The sequence below is a fragment of the Taudactylus pleione genome, unplaced genomic scaffold (assembly GCF_031769625.1).
Source record: "Taudactylus pleione unplaced genomic scaffold, aTauple2 ptg000041l, whole genome shotgun sequence".
Classification (NCBI taxonomy): domain Eukaryota; kingdom Metazoa; phylum Chordata; class Amphibia; order Anura; family Myobatrachidae; genus Taudactylus; species Taudactylus pleione.
The window spans coordinates 5,705,001-5,717,334 of NW_028284443.1; the positions used below are offsets into that span (position 1 = coordinate 5,705,001).

At 38.3% G+C, this 12,334-nt stretch overlaps 1 protein-coding gene across 1 annotated transcript in view; it reads left to right on the forward strand.

Moving 5' to 3' along the window:
• The window catches only part of ZBED4 (zinc finger BED-type containing 4), a 34,235-nt gene extending 23,439 nt beyond the window's left edge, over nucleotides 1-10,796 (forward strand). Inside the window, exon 3 of the mRNA XM_088457600.1 lies at nucleotides 5,379-10,796. Within this exon, the coding sequence (XP_088313726.1) occupies nucleotides 5,585-9,049 (3,465 nt within the window). The 5' untranslated portion in view covers nucleotides 5,379-5,584 and the 3' untranslated portion in view covers nucleotides 9,050-10,796. The remainder of the gene's footprint in view (nucleotides 1-5,378) is intronic.
• The last annotated feature ends 1,538 nt before the right edge of the window (nucleotides 10,797-12,334 follow it).

The following is a 12,334-nucleotide window of genomic DNA, read 5'->3' on the forward strand; positions in this document are numbered from 1 at the left end:
AGTTATCCTGGACTCTTCCCTCTCCTTCAAACCACATATACAGAGCCTCTCAGTCGTGTCGTTTCCGTCTGAAAAATATTTCCAAGATTAGACTATTTCTCACCCAGGATGCTACTAAAGCCCTCATACACTCACTGGTCATCTCCAGATTGTACTACTGTAACCTCCTATTTGGCCTCCCCAACTCCCATCTCTCTCCTCTCCGGTCTATCCTCAATGCTGCTGCTCGACTCATCTTCCCCTTCAAACGCTCTACATCTGCCTCCCCTCTCCTCAAGCTCACCACTGGCTCCCCTTCCCTTTTAGAACCCAATTCAAGGTTCTTACACTCTCCTACAAAGCCCTCAACCAATCCTCTCCCACTTACAACTCTGACCTCATCTCCCTTCACACTCCCGCCCGTCCACTTCGCTCAACAAATGCATGCCGCCTCTCATGCCAACTGATTACTTCCTCCCACTCCCGCCTCCAAGATTTTGCCCGTGACGCTCCCGACCTTTGGAACTCTCTTCCTCTCCCCATCAGACTCTCCACCTCTTTACAATCCTTCAAACGGGCTGTCAAGACCCACCTCTTCATCAAAGCCTTCCAGCTCCCATTCTAACTTGCTGCAACATGCTCCTTCCTCCCTGTTTACCCCATCTGTGTCACACCTGTTTGTCTGCCCCTCCCCTTTAGAATGTAAGCTCTTACGAGCAGGGCCCTCTCCCCTCTTGTGCTTCTCCTTAATTTACTTGCATCTACTTCTTACCCCCCACCAGGGCACCTAACACTTAGTTGCTTACGGTCTGTTGCATATCTAGGTGTTATGGTCACTTGTGTAGCAATGTATATTATCCATGTCCTTGTCCTATATTGAATTGTACTGTAAGTCGCTTGTCAAATTATTTATGTACTATGTAAGGCGCTGCGGAACACTTGTGGCGCCATATAAATAATGGATAACATTTGTGCCTCTCATTACAAGCTATGCGCAGTTCTTACAGCGCCAGTACATACGTGTATCTCGTTATACGCTGTCCAAACAGTGTAAACATCTCGGTGTACCCTATTGCATGCTACACGCTGTACAAACAGTGGCAATATATCCATGTACCTTGTTGCACGTTATACACTGCTCAACCAGTACCATTAATTTCATGTACCTTATTGCATGCTAATAACTGTACAAAAAGTGCCACTGCATCCATGTACACTGGCACGCTACCAAAATCCCACACTTTGTACTCTACATTTTGTGCCTACTGTGTTAAACAACTCAGGGTAATTAGTGGCTACCACCCCTTGAACTATTGCAGTTATACCACTTTTGGTGTGTTCCACCTTAGAAGCAAAATCCCAAGGCTTTACATTTGCACTTTCACTTTTTTAGCAGTGTTCAAAGCGCAAGAGGATTAGTGAATGAATACGTTTTGGTGACATCTTGGGTAAGAAGAGTGTATTATGGCGGTGACAAGGCTGGGAGAGAGACAGTGTCACCCCAAAGTAGCAGGCTTGGGAGACTGAGGATATTGTGGTGTTGATGGTGTGGGAGATTTGAGGGGTAGGTGGTGACTGGGAGACAGGATTATAAAATATAATTTTGGATATTGAGCATGTTTCCTCCATGTAGACATAGCAAATACAGTTGGTCACATGATAGTGCAGGAGGGGAGGGGTTGATTTCTGTCTCAACGTAGACTTTGTACATTATGCTGGATGAGTTGCCCAAAAAAGAGGTGTACAAATGAGAACAAACCCTTGTGCGGCACAGAAAGTGGGAGTACATTTGAGACCGCCAGAAGTAGAGACTGTACAGGAGTGTATTGATATGTATGAAGTGAACTATGGAAGAATTGCCACTGTAGTGAAGCTTGTGTTGAAAGCAGCAGAGAGGATAAATAGGTAGAAGTGAGCTAAGATATTGCACTCTCAAAAGTCTGATTGCAGATAGCCAAGAATGGAGTGAAGGTGAGATAAATGATTATTCACAACTGGTTACAGCTCCTGTAATTTGGAAGTAAATGGAAGGACAACAAGAAAGAGGAAATTGGAAAGATGCTGTGAAGTTTTTTTTTTTTTGTGTGAAATGAAAGGGTGTTTAAATGAGGAATGCCAGAGAGATTGAAATGGTGATATTAGAAATACTCTGTTAAAGATTCATAAAATCTAAAAAAACAAGAAGTGTCCTATAAAAGACAATCACATTAGGCATGTGAACATTGGTGTCCTATAAAAGACCTTCACATTAGGCATTTGCACATTGGTCAAGGCATGCTGTTTAGCCCAGCAGCTCCTAATGTTTTGTTCTTCAGTGGTGGTCCAAATATTGATTAATCTACGCATCAGACTTCCTGTCAATAATGGGCTGCCCACATTAGCTGAATAGCTGGAATCTTTTGCCATGTGTAGGACAAGCCAAGGGCAAATTGCATTTTCCAGTTATTTGTGTTGTCTATGTACACTACCGTTCAAAAGTTTGGGGTCACCCAGACAATTTAGTGTTTTACATGAAAACTGACTTTTATTTATCAAATGAGTTGCAAAATGAATAGAACATATAGTCAAGGCATTGGCAAGGTTAGAAATAATGATTTTGTCCTTCACACTTTGCTTTCGCCAAAGAATGCTCCTTTTGCTGCAAATACAGCATTGTAGACCTTTGGCATTCTAGCTATTAATTTGTTGAGGTAATCTGAAGAAATTTCACCCCACACTTCCTGAAGCACCTTCCACAAGTTGGATTGGCCTCATGGGCACTTCTTGCGTACCACAACAGCTCAATGGGGTTGAGATCTGGTGACTGCGTTGGCCACTCCATTAAGACTGAATACCAGCTGCCTGCTTCTTCTCTAAATAGTTCTTGCATAATTTGGAGGTGTTCTTTGGGTCATTGTCCTGTTGGAGGAGGAAATTGACTCAAATCAAGCGCTGTCCACAGGGTATGGCATGGCATTGCAAAATGGAGTGATAACTTTCCTTATTCAAAATCCCTTTTACCTTGTACAAATCTCCCACTTTACCAGCACCAAAGCAGCCCCAGACCATCACATTACCTCCACCATGCTTGACAGATGGTGTCAGGCACTCTTCCAGCATCTTTTCACTGTTCTGTGTCTCTCAAATGTTCTTCTGGGTAATCCAAACACCTCAAACTTCGATTAGTCTGTCCATAACACTTTTTTCCAATCTTCCTCTGTCCAATGTCTGTGTTCTTTTGCCCATAGTAATCTTTTCCTTTTATTGGCCAGTCTCAGATATGGCTATTTCTTTGCCAATCTGCCTAGAAGGCCAGCATCCCGGAGTCACCTCTTCACTGTAGACGTTGACACTGACGTTTTTGCGGGTACCATGTAATGAAGCTGCCAGTTGAGGACTTGTGAGGCATCTATTTCTCAAACTAGAGACTCTAATGTACTCGTCTTCTTGCACAGTTGTGCACCGGGGCCTGCCACTTCTTTTTCTTCTCTGGTTAGAGCCTGTTTGTGCTGTTCTCTGAAGGGAGTAGTACACACAGTTGTAGGAAATGTTCAGTTTCTTGGCAATTTCTCACATGGAATAGCCTTCATTTCTAAGAACAAGAATAGGCTGTTGAGTTTCACATGAAAGTTCTCTTTTTCTGGTTAAAAAGTGGGAGGCACATATAGAAACAATTGTTTTTCCTACATCATTCACCTGATTTGGATGTAATTACCCTCAAATTAAATCTGAAAGTCAGCAGTTAAAGCACATCTTGTTTGTTTAATTTCAAAGCCATTGTGGTGGTGAATAGAGGCCAAAATATGAAAATTCTGTCAATGTGCCAATATTTATGCACCTGACTGTACACCTTTTGTAGATAATCCTTTAGAAACCAGACGTTTGCAGCTGGTATAGTCATTTACCACATTAACAATGTGTAGAGTGTATTGCTGATTTATTTTAATGTTATCTTCATTAAAAAAAAAAGTGCTTTTCTTTAAAAAATAAGGAATATGTCTAAGCGACCCCAAACTTTTGAACGGTAGTGTACATATAAGTTTTCTTCTATGTAGCATATAAATCAAAAGGCTAAAACCATACTTCACACATACTAAAAAATGTAATTTAAATTTTGCTGTAAAACAATACTTTCATACCGATAACTTAATTTATGCAAAACATGTATTATAGAGATTATTTATTTTCCACAGGGAGCAACATCCACGTAGGGATGTTGGGGGATTGATGTACACTAAATAAAGGATTTGCAGTTCATCTAATGGGGCCCATGCATCAGCAATCAATTGGGACAATTCCATTTTTTGCAGATGATTGTGTAAAAATATCTGCAATGTATGGTGTTACCTATTACTAAAATGTGATCTGAATCAGTAAATCAGGTTGTCCAACATGTTTGATTTCACTGACCAATCTGTGGTGTAGATTGCTAGTGTATAGTAACGATCAACCGATCTGCTGACCATTACTAGTAAAATGATGAGTCTTTCAAGATTGGCAGATCCTTTTCTGCCAATCATGGGAGAAGGGGAGCTCAGTGTGTGGTATATTGATGGGAGAAGGGGAGCGCAGTGTAGGAAGTGGATGGGAGAAGGAGTGCAGTGTGTGGGATGTGGATAAGGGATGGGGAGCAGTGTGTGGGATGGGCTAAGGGGAGTGCAGTATGGGATGTGGATGGGAGAAGGGGAGCGCAGTCTGTGATGTGGATGGGAGAAGGGGAGCGCAGTGTGGGATGTGGATGGGAGAAGGGGAGACGCAGTGCATTGAACCATAAAAAGCATAGGTTTCACTATCAGTCATGTTAAAAATATTCCGTATTTTGGAATATTTGGATATGGGAGACAATCTGTACACTATATATTTTCTGTTCTTTGGTTTTGTTTGATGAAATCCTATCCATATGGATTCAAGGAAAAAGTATAAGGAATCGAGAACTTTGTACTTATTGATTTATTAGATTGTTATACAATGACCACTTGTTTGTGTATTATCGGTGTCAGTGTTCTACTTATCATTTTAGGTTACATACAATGTTGAAACATGTTGATTTTTTTTTTTTATATATCTGCTGTTTAGAAGTGTCATAGATCTTTATAACTTTTTCACTTTAACTTTTGTGGCCCTAATACAGCATGCATTAAAATGATCTTTTGAAAGATTTAAATATGGCATTTCTATTACATTTACTGGCTTGCTGTTTTAATGATTACTATAATTTTAGTGTTACTATTTTTATTTGATAACTATGCTAGCAACTGTATAATTGCAAAAATAGTAAGCTGTGGATTTTTTAAATGTCACTAAACATTTGTTTAAACCTCTTACATTCTGACTCGTGTCATTGTCTGCTAGAATGTATTGTTTTCAGTATTGACACTCCTCTGAAAACTCTTATAATTTTTTGTTTTTTATTTACATAGGAACAGTTTTACTGAATTACTCCTGATCGCTGCAATAGTGCTTACCTAGAAGAACTCCAGATGATCCTTCACCTTGGGGCAGTTAAAAGGATGGTCTTGTGGGCCAGACCTGAAACAGAATTTTGTTGAAATCGTAACAAAATATAATCCCTTTTGTGAAGAAAAATATTTGGGAACATTCGATGACTAACCTTCAATATTAGAACATGGCTAAAGAGGACTCCTATACAAAAATGGAACATAATCTTAAAATGGAACAATTAGGAGACTTAAATGTTGAACACGATGATGAAATAGTTGGTGATGTTGATAATGCACAAATAAAGATGGAAGTTGAGAACCCAAAACAAGTTGACAGCAGCGATGAACAAGATGACAAAGAGCAACATTGTGCCGATACCTCAAACACTTTATCTACTGAAAATGAGGAAGATTATGGTGTCCTATTTTCACAGTATACTACCACATTGTATGATGCAGCAATGGAGGCTGTGACGCAAAGCATACTTACAAATAAAAATATTAGCAATCGAAAAAAGTCCCCAGCTTGGAACCATTTTTTCATTTCTCCTCGGGACAGTACCAAAGCTATATGCATGTACTGTATGAAAGAATTTAGCAGGGGCAAGAATGAAAAAGACCTTAGTACAAGTTGTCTGATGAGACATGTAAGAAGGGCACACCCTAGAGTTCTCACCTCTGAAAACTGTAATATGCCAGGTATATCTTCCTACTCTCCCCCTACACTAGTACTACCTCTGCAGTCTCAAGATATTGTGGACACCAATGTTACCCCTACAAAAATCAGAAAACTCACATCAAAAATGTCTCCTTCAGAAAAATTAGTGGAGGAACCTTCATCTGTGCTCTCTTCAGATGAAATATCCTCAGACTTATCAATATCTGAAAAAAACGGTAGAGATGAGGTTACTGTTTCTCCGGCATCTTTACAAAACCACCAGTGTGATGAAACTGTGGAAATTATCACAGAAAAGCAAATTTCAACTCCAAAAAATTCATCTGGTTCTAGAAGAAGATCTGCTGTGTGGAAACACTTCTATTTGTCTCCATTGGATAATTCAAAAGCTGTTTGTATCCACTGCATGAATGAATTTAGCAGAGGCAAGAATGGCAAAGACCTTGGAACTAGTTGTTTAATAAGGCACATGTGGAGAGCCCATCGTTCAATTGTTTTGCAAGAAAATAGCGGAGGCACAAGTTTACCATCTCCCTATTCTATTCCTCCTACACTGTTGCCATCCCTTTTGCCAGCAGACAGTGAAGTAGTTACTACCGCAGTGTCTCCAGGAAAAACTGTAAAGAATATTTCTGTACCTTCGTCCCCAGAAAGAGTATCCGAAGAATTGCAGTGCAGTGTTCCAAATGGTGATTTAATTGACAAGGGAACAGTTTTGCATTCCTCAGAAAATATAGGTGAAGCATTGATGACTTCTCCTGAAAAGCCCAATTTTCACAGTTCATCAGCAAATGAGACTACTGTCCATTTTCAACAAAACAAAAAAGCTATGAAAAGGTTAAAATCTGAGGTTTGGCACCATTTTACATTATCACCAACTGATAGCTTAAAAGCAGTTTGCAGATATTGTAATTGCATGATCAGCAGAGGTAAAAAGGGGGATTTAGGAACAAGTTGCTTGATGAGGCATTTGTATAGACGACATCCAGAAATCGTTTTGAACCAAAAAAGCTTTGATGTGAGTCTGGCCAATTCTCCTTATGCTACCTTAGCATCTGCAGAGTGCTCATCATCAAAAATGACTGAACTTACGTCTGTTGCGACTCATGATAATCAAGTTGTTTTTCCTTCAAACAGCAAGAAGACCTCAAAACTGTGGAATCATTTCTCTATTTGTTCGGCAGATTCGACTAAAGTTGTATGTATGCACTGTGGACGAACAATAAGCAGAGGAAAAAAACCAACCAATTTAGGCACAAGTTGTCTCCTGAGACACTTGCAGCGATTTCACAACAATGTACTGCAAAACAATGGTGTTTCCGAAGCCTTACCGGCTGCCGATGTACACCTTCCTGTAAACGCTGGTTTTACTGCCGCCTCTTTTGATGAAACCAATGATAAATTTAGTGATTGTCATCCTGTTGCCAAAAAAATCACAAGTCTTGTAGCTGAAATGATTGCACTTGATCTTCAACCTTACTCATATGTAGATAATGTTGGTTTTAACAGACTTCTTGAATACCTCCAACCTCAATATTCATTACCATCTCCATCCTACTTTTCGAGGATAGCAATTCCAGATATGTATGAAAATGTGAAACACATAATTGTCTCGCACTTAAAAGAAGCAGAGAGTGGTGTAATACATTTTACAGCAGGAATCTGGATGAGCAGTCAGACACGAGAATACTTAACTCTTACTGCTCACTGGGTTACGTTTGGTTCTTCTTTCAAGCCACAAAGTGAAGATTATCATTGTTCAGCACTTCTACATGTTTCCCAAATTGATTGTGATTATAATGGCCTCAGTGTTCTAAAACATCTAGAATACTTATGGGAGTCCTGGATAACTGCATTTGGACTTCAGATTGGTATAACAGTTACAGACAATCATAGTATAGGAAAAACCTTAAATGAAAGTGATCATTCAAGTGTCGAGTGTTTTGGACATACTGTTGACCTAATTGTAAATGAGGCTATTAAGAGTCAAAGAATGGTCCAAAATCTACTGAGCATAGCAAGAAAAATTTGTGAACGTGTTCACAGATCAACAAAGGCAAAGGAAAAACTAGCAGAGTTGCAAAAGGAATATGGATTGCCTCCGCATCACTTAATTCAAGATGTCCCCTCGAAATGGAATACATCATTTCACATGTTAGAACGGTTAATTGAGCAGAAAAGAGCCATTGATGAGATGTCAATTGAGTGCAATTTCAGAGAGCTTATAAGTTGTGACCAATGGGAGGTCATGCAGTCAGTCTGCCATGCACTTAAACCCTTTGAGGCTGCCAGTAAAGAAATGAGCATGCACACTGCTACTTTAAGTCAGGTAATTCCAATGATTCACATTCTTAACAGAAAGATTGAAATGCTATTTGAAGAAACAATGGGGATAGATACCATGCTAAAATCTCTTAAGGAAGCTATGGTTTGCCGCTTATCCTCAACACTTCATGATCCACGATACATTTTTGCAACACTTTTGGACCCTCGGTACAAGGCATCCTTATTTGCAGAGGAAGAAGCCGAGGAATATAAACTAGGATTAATCAGGGAACTGGAAATACTAAATTCTACCTCAGATGATATACCTGTTCTGAATGGGTGTAACAAACGTTCGCCACCTAAACACAAGGATGACAGTATATGGTCACTTATGGCCAATATGAAAAAGTCTACGAGTTTAAAACAGAAATTACCTGAAGATATTGTGTTGACTTATTTAGAAGAGGAGGTGCTTGAGCATAACTGTGATCCACTAACTTACTGGAACATGAAGAAATCTTCATGGCCAGTTTTGTCCAAGCTGGCAGTGCGATTTCTTGGTTGTCCACCCAGCGTTATTCCTTCCGAAAAACTTTTTAACACCTCAAATGAAAGTGCTAATTTTAACCAAACTAGGTTAATGATGGAACATTTTGAGCAGCTGATCTTTTTAAAAGTTAATCTTCCTTTAATTTACTTTCAGTATTGAAAATTGGCAGGTGAAAATTAATGTTGCTTACTGAATAACTGAATCTTGTATGTTTGTTAAATCGCTCCTATAGGGGCCATGTATGACATTGAATAAGTGACTGTCGTTTTCTATTGCGTTCCAATTTTTCGCTTTAAATATTGTCTACATGTGCCTTACTCAGTTCTTCAGGCAGCCAGATCTTGTATATTTTTTTTTTTTTATCACTATAGAAAGTCAGTCTTGTCATACCTAGGAAATTATGTTTTTTTTCATATATGTAAATAAGTATGTAAAAATTGAATCCTTTTTGTTATAGAATGGGGGAAAAAAAGATGTAAACAGTTTTATTCTGTAGTTTTACTTCAATTATGTACAAAATGAAAAGGTACTGTATTTTAGTCACATTTGCTTTTGATAGTGTTTGTACTTGTGTGTTTTGAATAAAGCTGCATTGAAATATCAGGTTATTTTTTCCATCATAGGTGCTCATTTATTGTAGTCTAAGAGCCATTTGCATAAAACATAAGATTTAAATGTAAAGCAGGTGCTAAGCACTAACTGACTGTCCTGCTGTGTTTTGACAGTGGTTTCCACAGCCAGCTTAATCATCACAATTAAATTAATGACCTTTTAGCTCCTGCAATAATTCAGATTTGTCTATCAAGAAGTGTACAAAAGTGAAGAAAGCTAAATATGCTGTTTGAGGAAAAAAATACGGGTGTGTAAACTGTAGAACTGTATCTTCATTTCAATAATTTATTTACAAAGTTAAGTATGAAGCTGGGCAGACAGGCTGCCTATCTAGTTTTATGCTGTAAATAGTGGTTCATAACAGGCTAATCCTTGAGCTTTCAGTTGTTTGCTTCATAAAACTAGTTAGGCAAGTGATCTGGCCAACAGCCTAGCTTTGAACACCACTCAATCTCATCCTAAAGTTAAATACACAAGACGTGTGGAAGACGTTAAGGTAGTTAATCCACCCGACAGCCCAGCTTCATTCTTTCAAAGAGAAATTTGAAATGGAAAAAATAAATAATAATTTGCCTCTTTAGAGTGTGACTGCGCTCCATTTTTTTTTTATGTTCAAAAGATATTGATTATATTGAATTTGGTTCACAAAGACTACATTACAATAAGCCCTATTGGTCTCATTTGTAATATAGAAATAATGTTTACGGTCTTCTTTCAGATTGGTGTTGTCTAAGTAGTCTGTTACAGAAATGGCAAGGTTGGTGAACAGCAACAAAATATTAACACTGCAAGGCATCAATACTGTTCTACATTAACCATTATTATGTTGAGTAATTGTAATGTTCTATTTAATATTAGTGTGTTCTTAATTATTGTAAAATGCGTCTAAAGCTGTACCTCTGGTTTTAAAATCTAGCCCTGCGCACAATACAGATTAATATTCTCCCGGGGACACTGCCTACAGTTGCATTGACAAACTGTTGTAAATGTAAAACCTTCTACATATCTGTAACAAATCAATTTAAAATTTTCAGTCTAAATCATAAATATCCACTTTCAAATGAAAACCTACAAATTAGAAAAAATGGTTGATTTGAGACTTGCTACTCGTGGAAAAGTATGAAGTTGGTCCTGTTGGACAAGCATTGCAGGTTTTTTTTGTTTTTTTTGATGTTGTATAATATCTTTATTACAATCATTGTAATTTTTGTTCAAGATACTGTACTGAAGTCAGACCCAATTTTTACATTTATGTATTAGTGTATTTATAAATGGTCAACAAATGTTTCTGAAATTAAACCATTATTTACATCATTCTGGTCTGATTTTTAAAAACTTCTTGTAGTGCAACATTTATAATCCAGTGTACATGGGATCCTGTCAATGTGTTGTTTTTTCAACCTCTGTTTTCTTTGATACATTTACTCCACCTTTTGAGTTTATATATCTGGCACTGCTAAAGAGAAACCAAAATGCATGAGTTTTTAGTATAATCCATAAGTGTTATTATTTTTCTGGGTTGCGTGTTCAGAATGTTGTGATAAAAACTATAGCTTGCTGATGAGTGCTTCTGATGCTGCCCATACACGGTCAGATCAAACTCCACATCAGACAGGCCAATTATCTGATCTTGCAATACACTGTCAGATAATTGGTTTGTGGTGAGTGTGGTCAGTATATCCACTGTCAGATCGAAGCAGGAATTCTCTTCCAGCATGCAGGACAGATGCAATTTCTCATGCCCAACAGACCAATAATTACTGCTAGACTGCGACCATACACACTGCAGTAATCAGCCGATACACTGCAATTATAGGCCAGAACAGCAGATTATGGTGGCCTTAACAGGTAAATTAATACTGCTACTTGGTGGTGGATAGCCATCTTTTCTGACTAGTGGTAATTACCTGCAATATGGGGCTTTAATGTATTAACCTGTGTACTTGCATATTGTGAAGAGTTGAGTTTTGGTCCACTGGTGGCCTTTGGGTGGAAAAGTGTGCATGATTATATTGGATGTAGTTGGACTTTTAAAATTACTTTCATATGTTGCATTATCAAGTCATGTGAGTACCCAGTTGTAACCATAGTATTTGTGGCCGAATCAGCAAGGACCTACCTCCAGTTGAAGCAAATGTCAGGTATCACAGGACACAATTTGTGCTATTGGATAATTACTGCTTTTTTGGGTCTAGGCATACTTTGTATTTTGGATAAATAAGTTTAACATGGCCCATATGGTTTAAAAAAAAAACAAAAAACCTTGTATATAGTGTATCTTAGATGTGAGGTTCTCTACAAGGAAGTAGATGAAAAGAAAGCAGATTCCTTTGTGGGGGCACTCTTATAAGATTATTTTTTATGGTTTTTTTTATCAAAGTTTTAAAATCGCTTTTAATGATACTGTTTTTATAAGTAATTGCTGCAAGGTACCTGGATTTAAGAAAAAATAATAAACAAATTCATAAAGTTGTCAAGATCATCTATATTTATACTGTTTGAGCCATATACAGTGCCTTGCAAAAGTAATCACCGCCCCTTTGCATTTTTCAGGTTTAGTTGCCTCACAACCTGGAATTAAAATGGATAGTTTGAAGGTATGCATCATTTCATTCACAGAACATGCCTACAACTGTGAAGTTGTTTTTTATATTGTGAATCAAACACCATTTATGACAACATAACAGAAAACTTCAGCGTGCATAACTATTCACCCCCCTAAAGTCAGTACTTTGTCGAGCCACCTTTTGCGGCAATTACAGGTGCAAGTCGCTTTGGATAAGTCTGTATGAGCTTGCCGCATCTTGCCTCTGGGATTTTTGCCCATTCCTC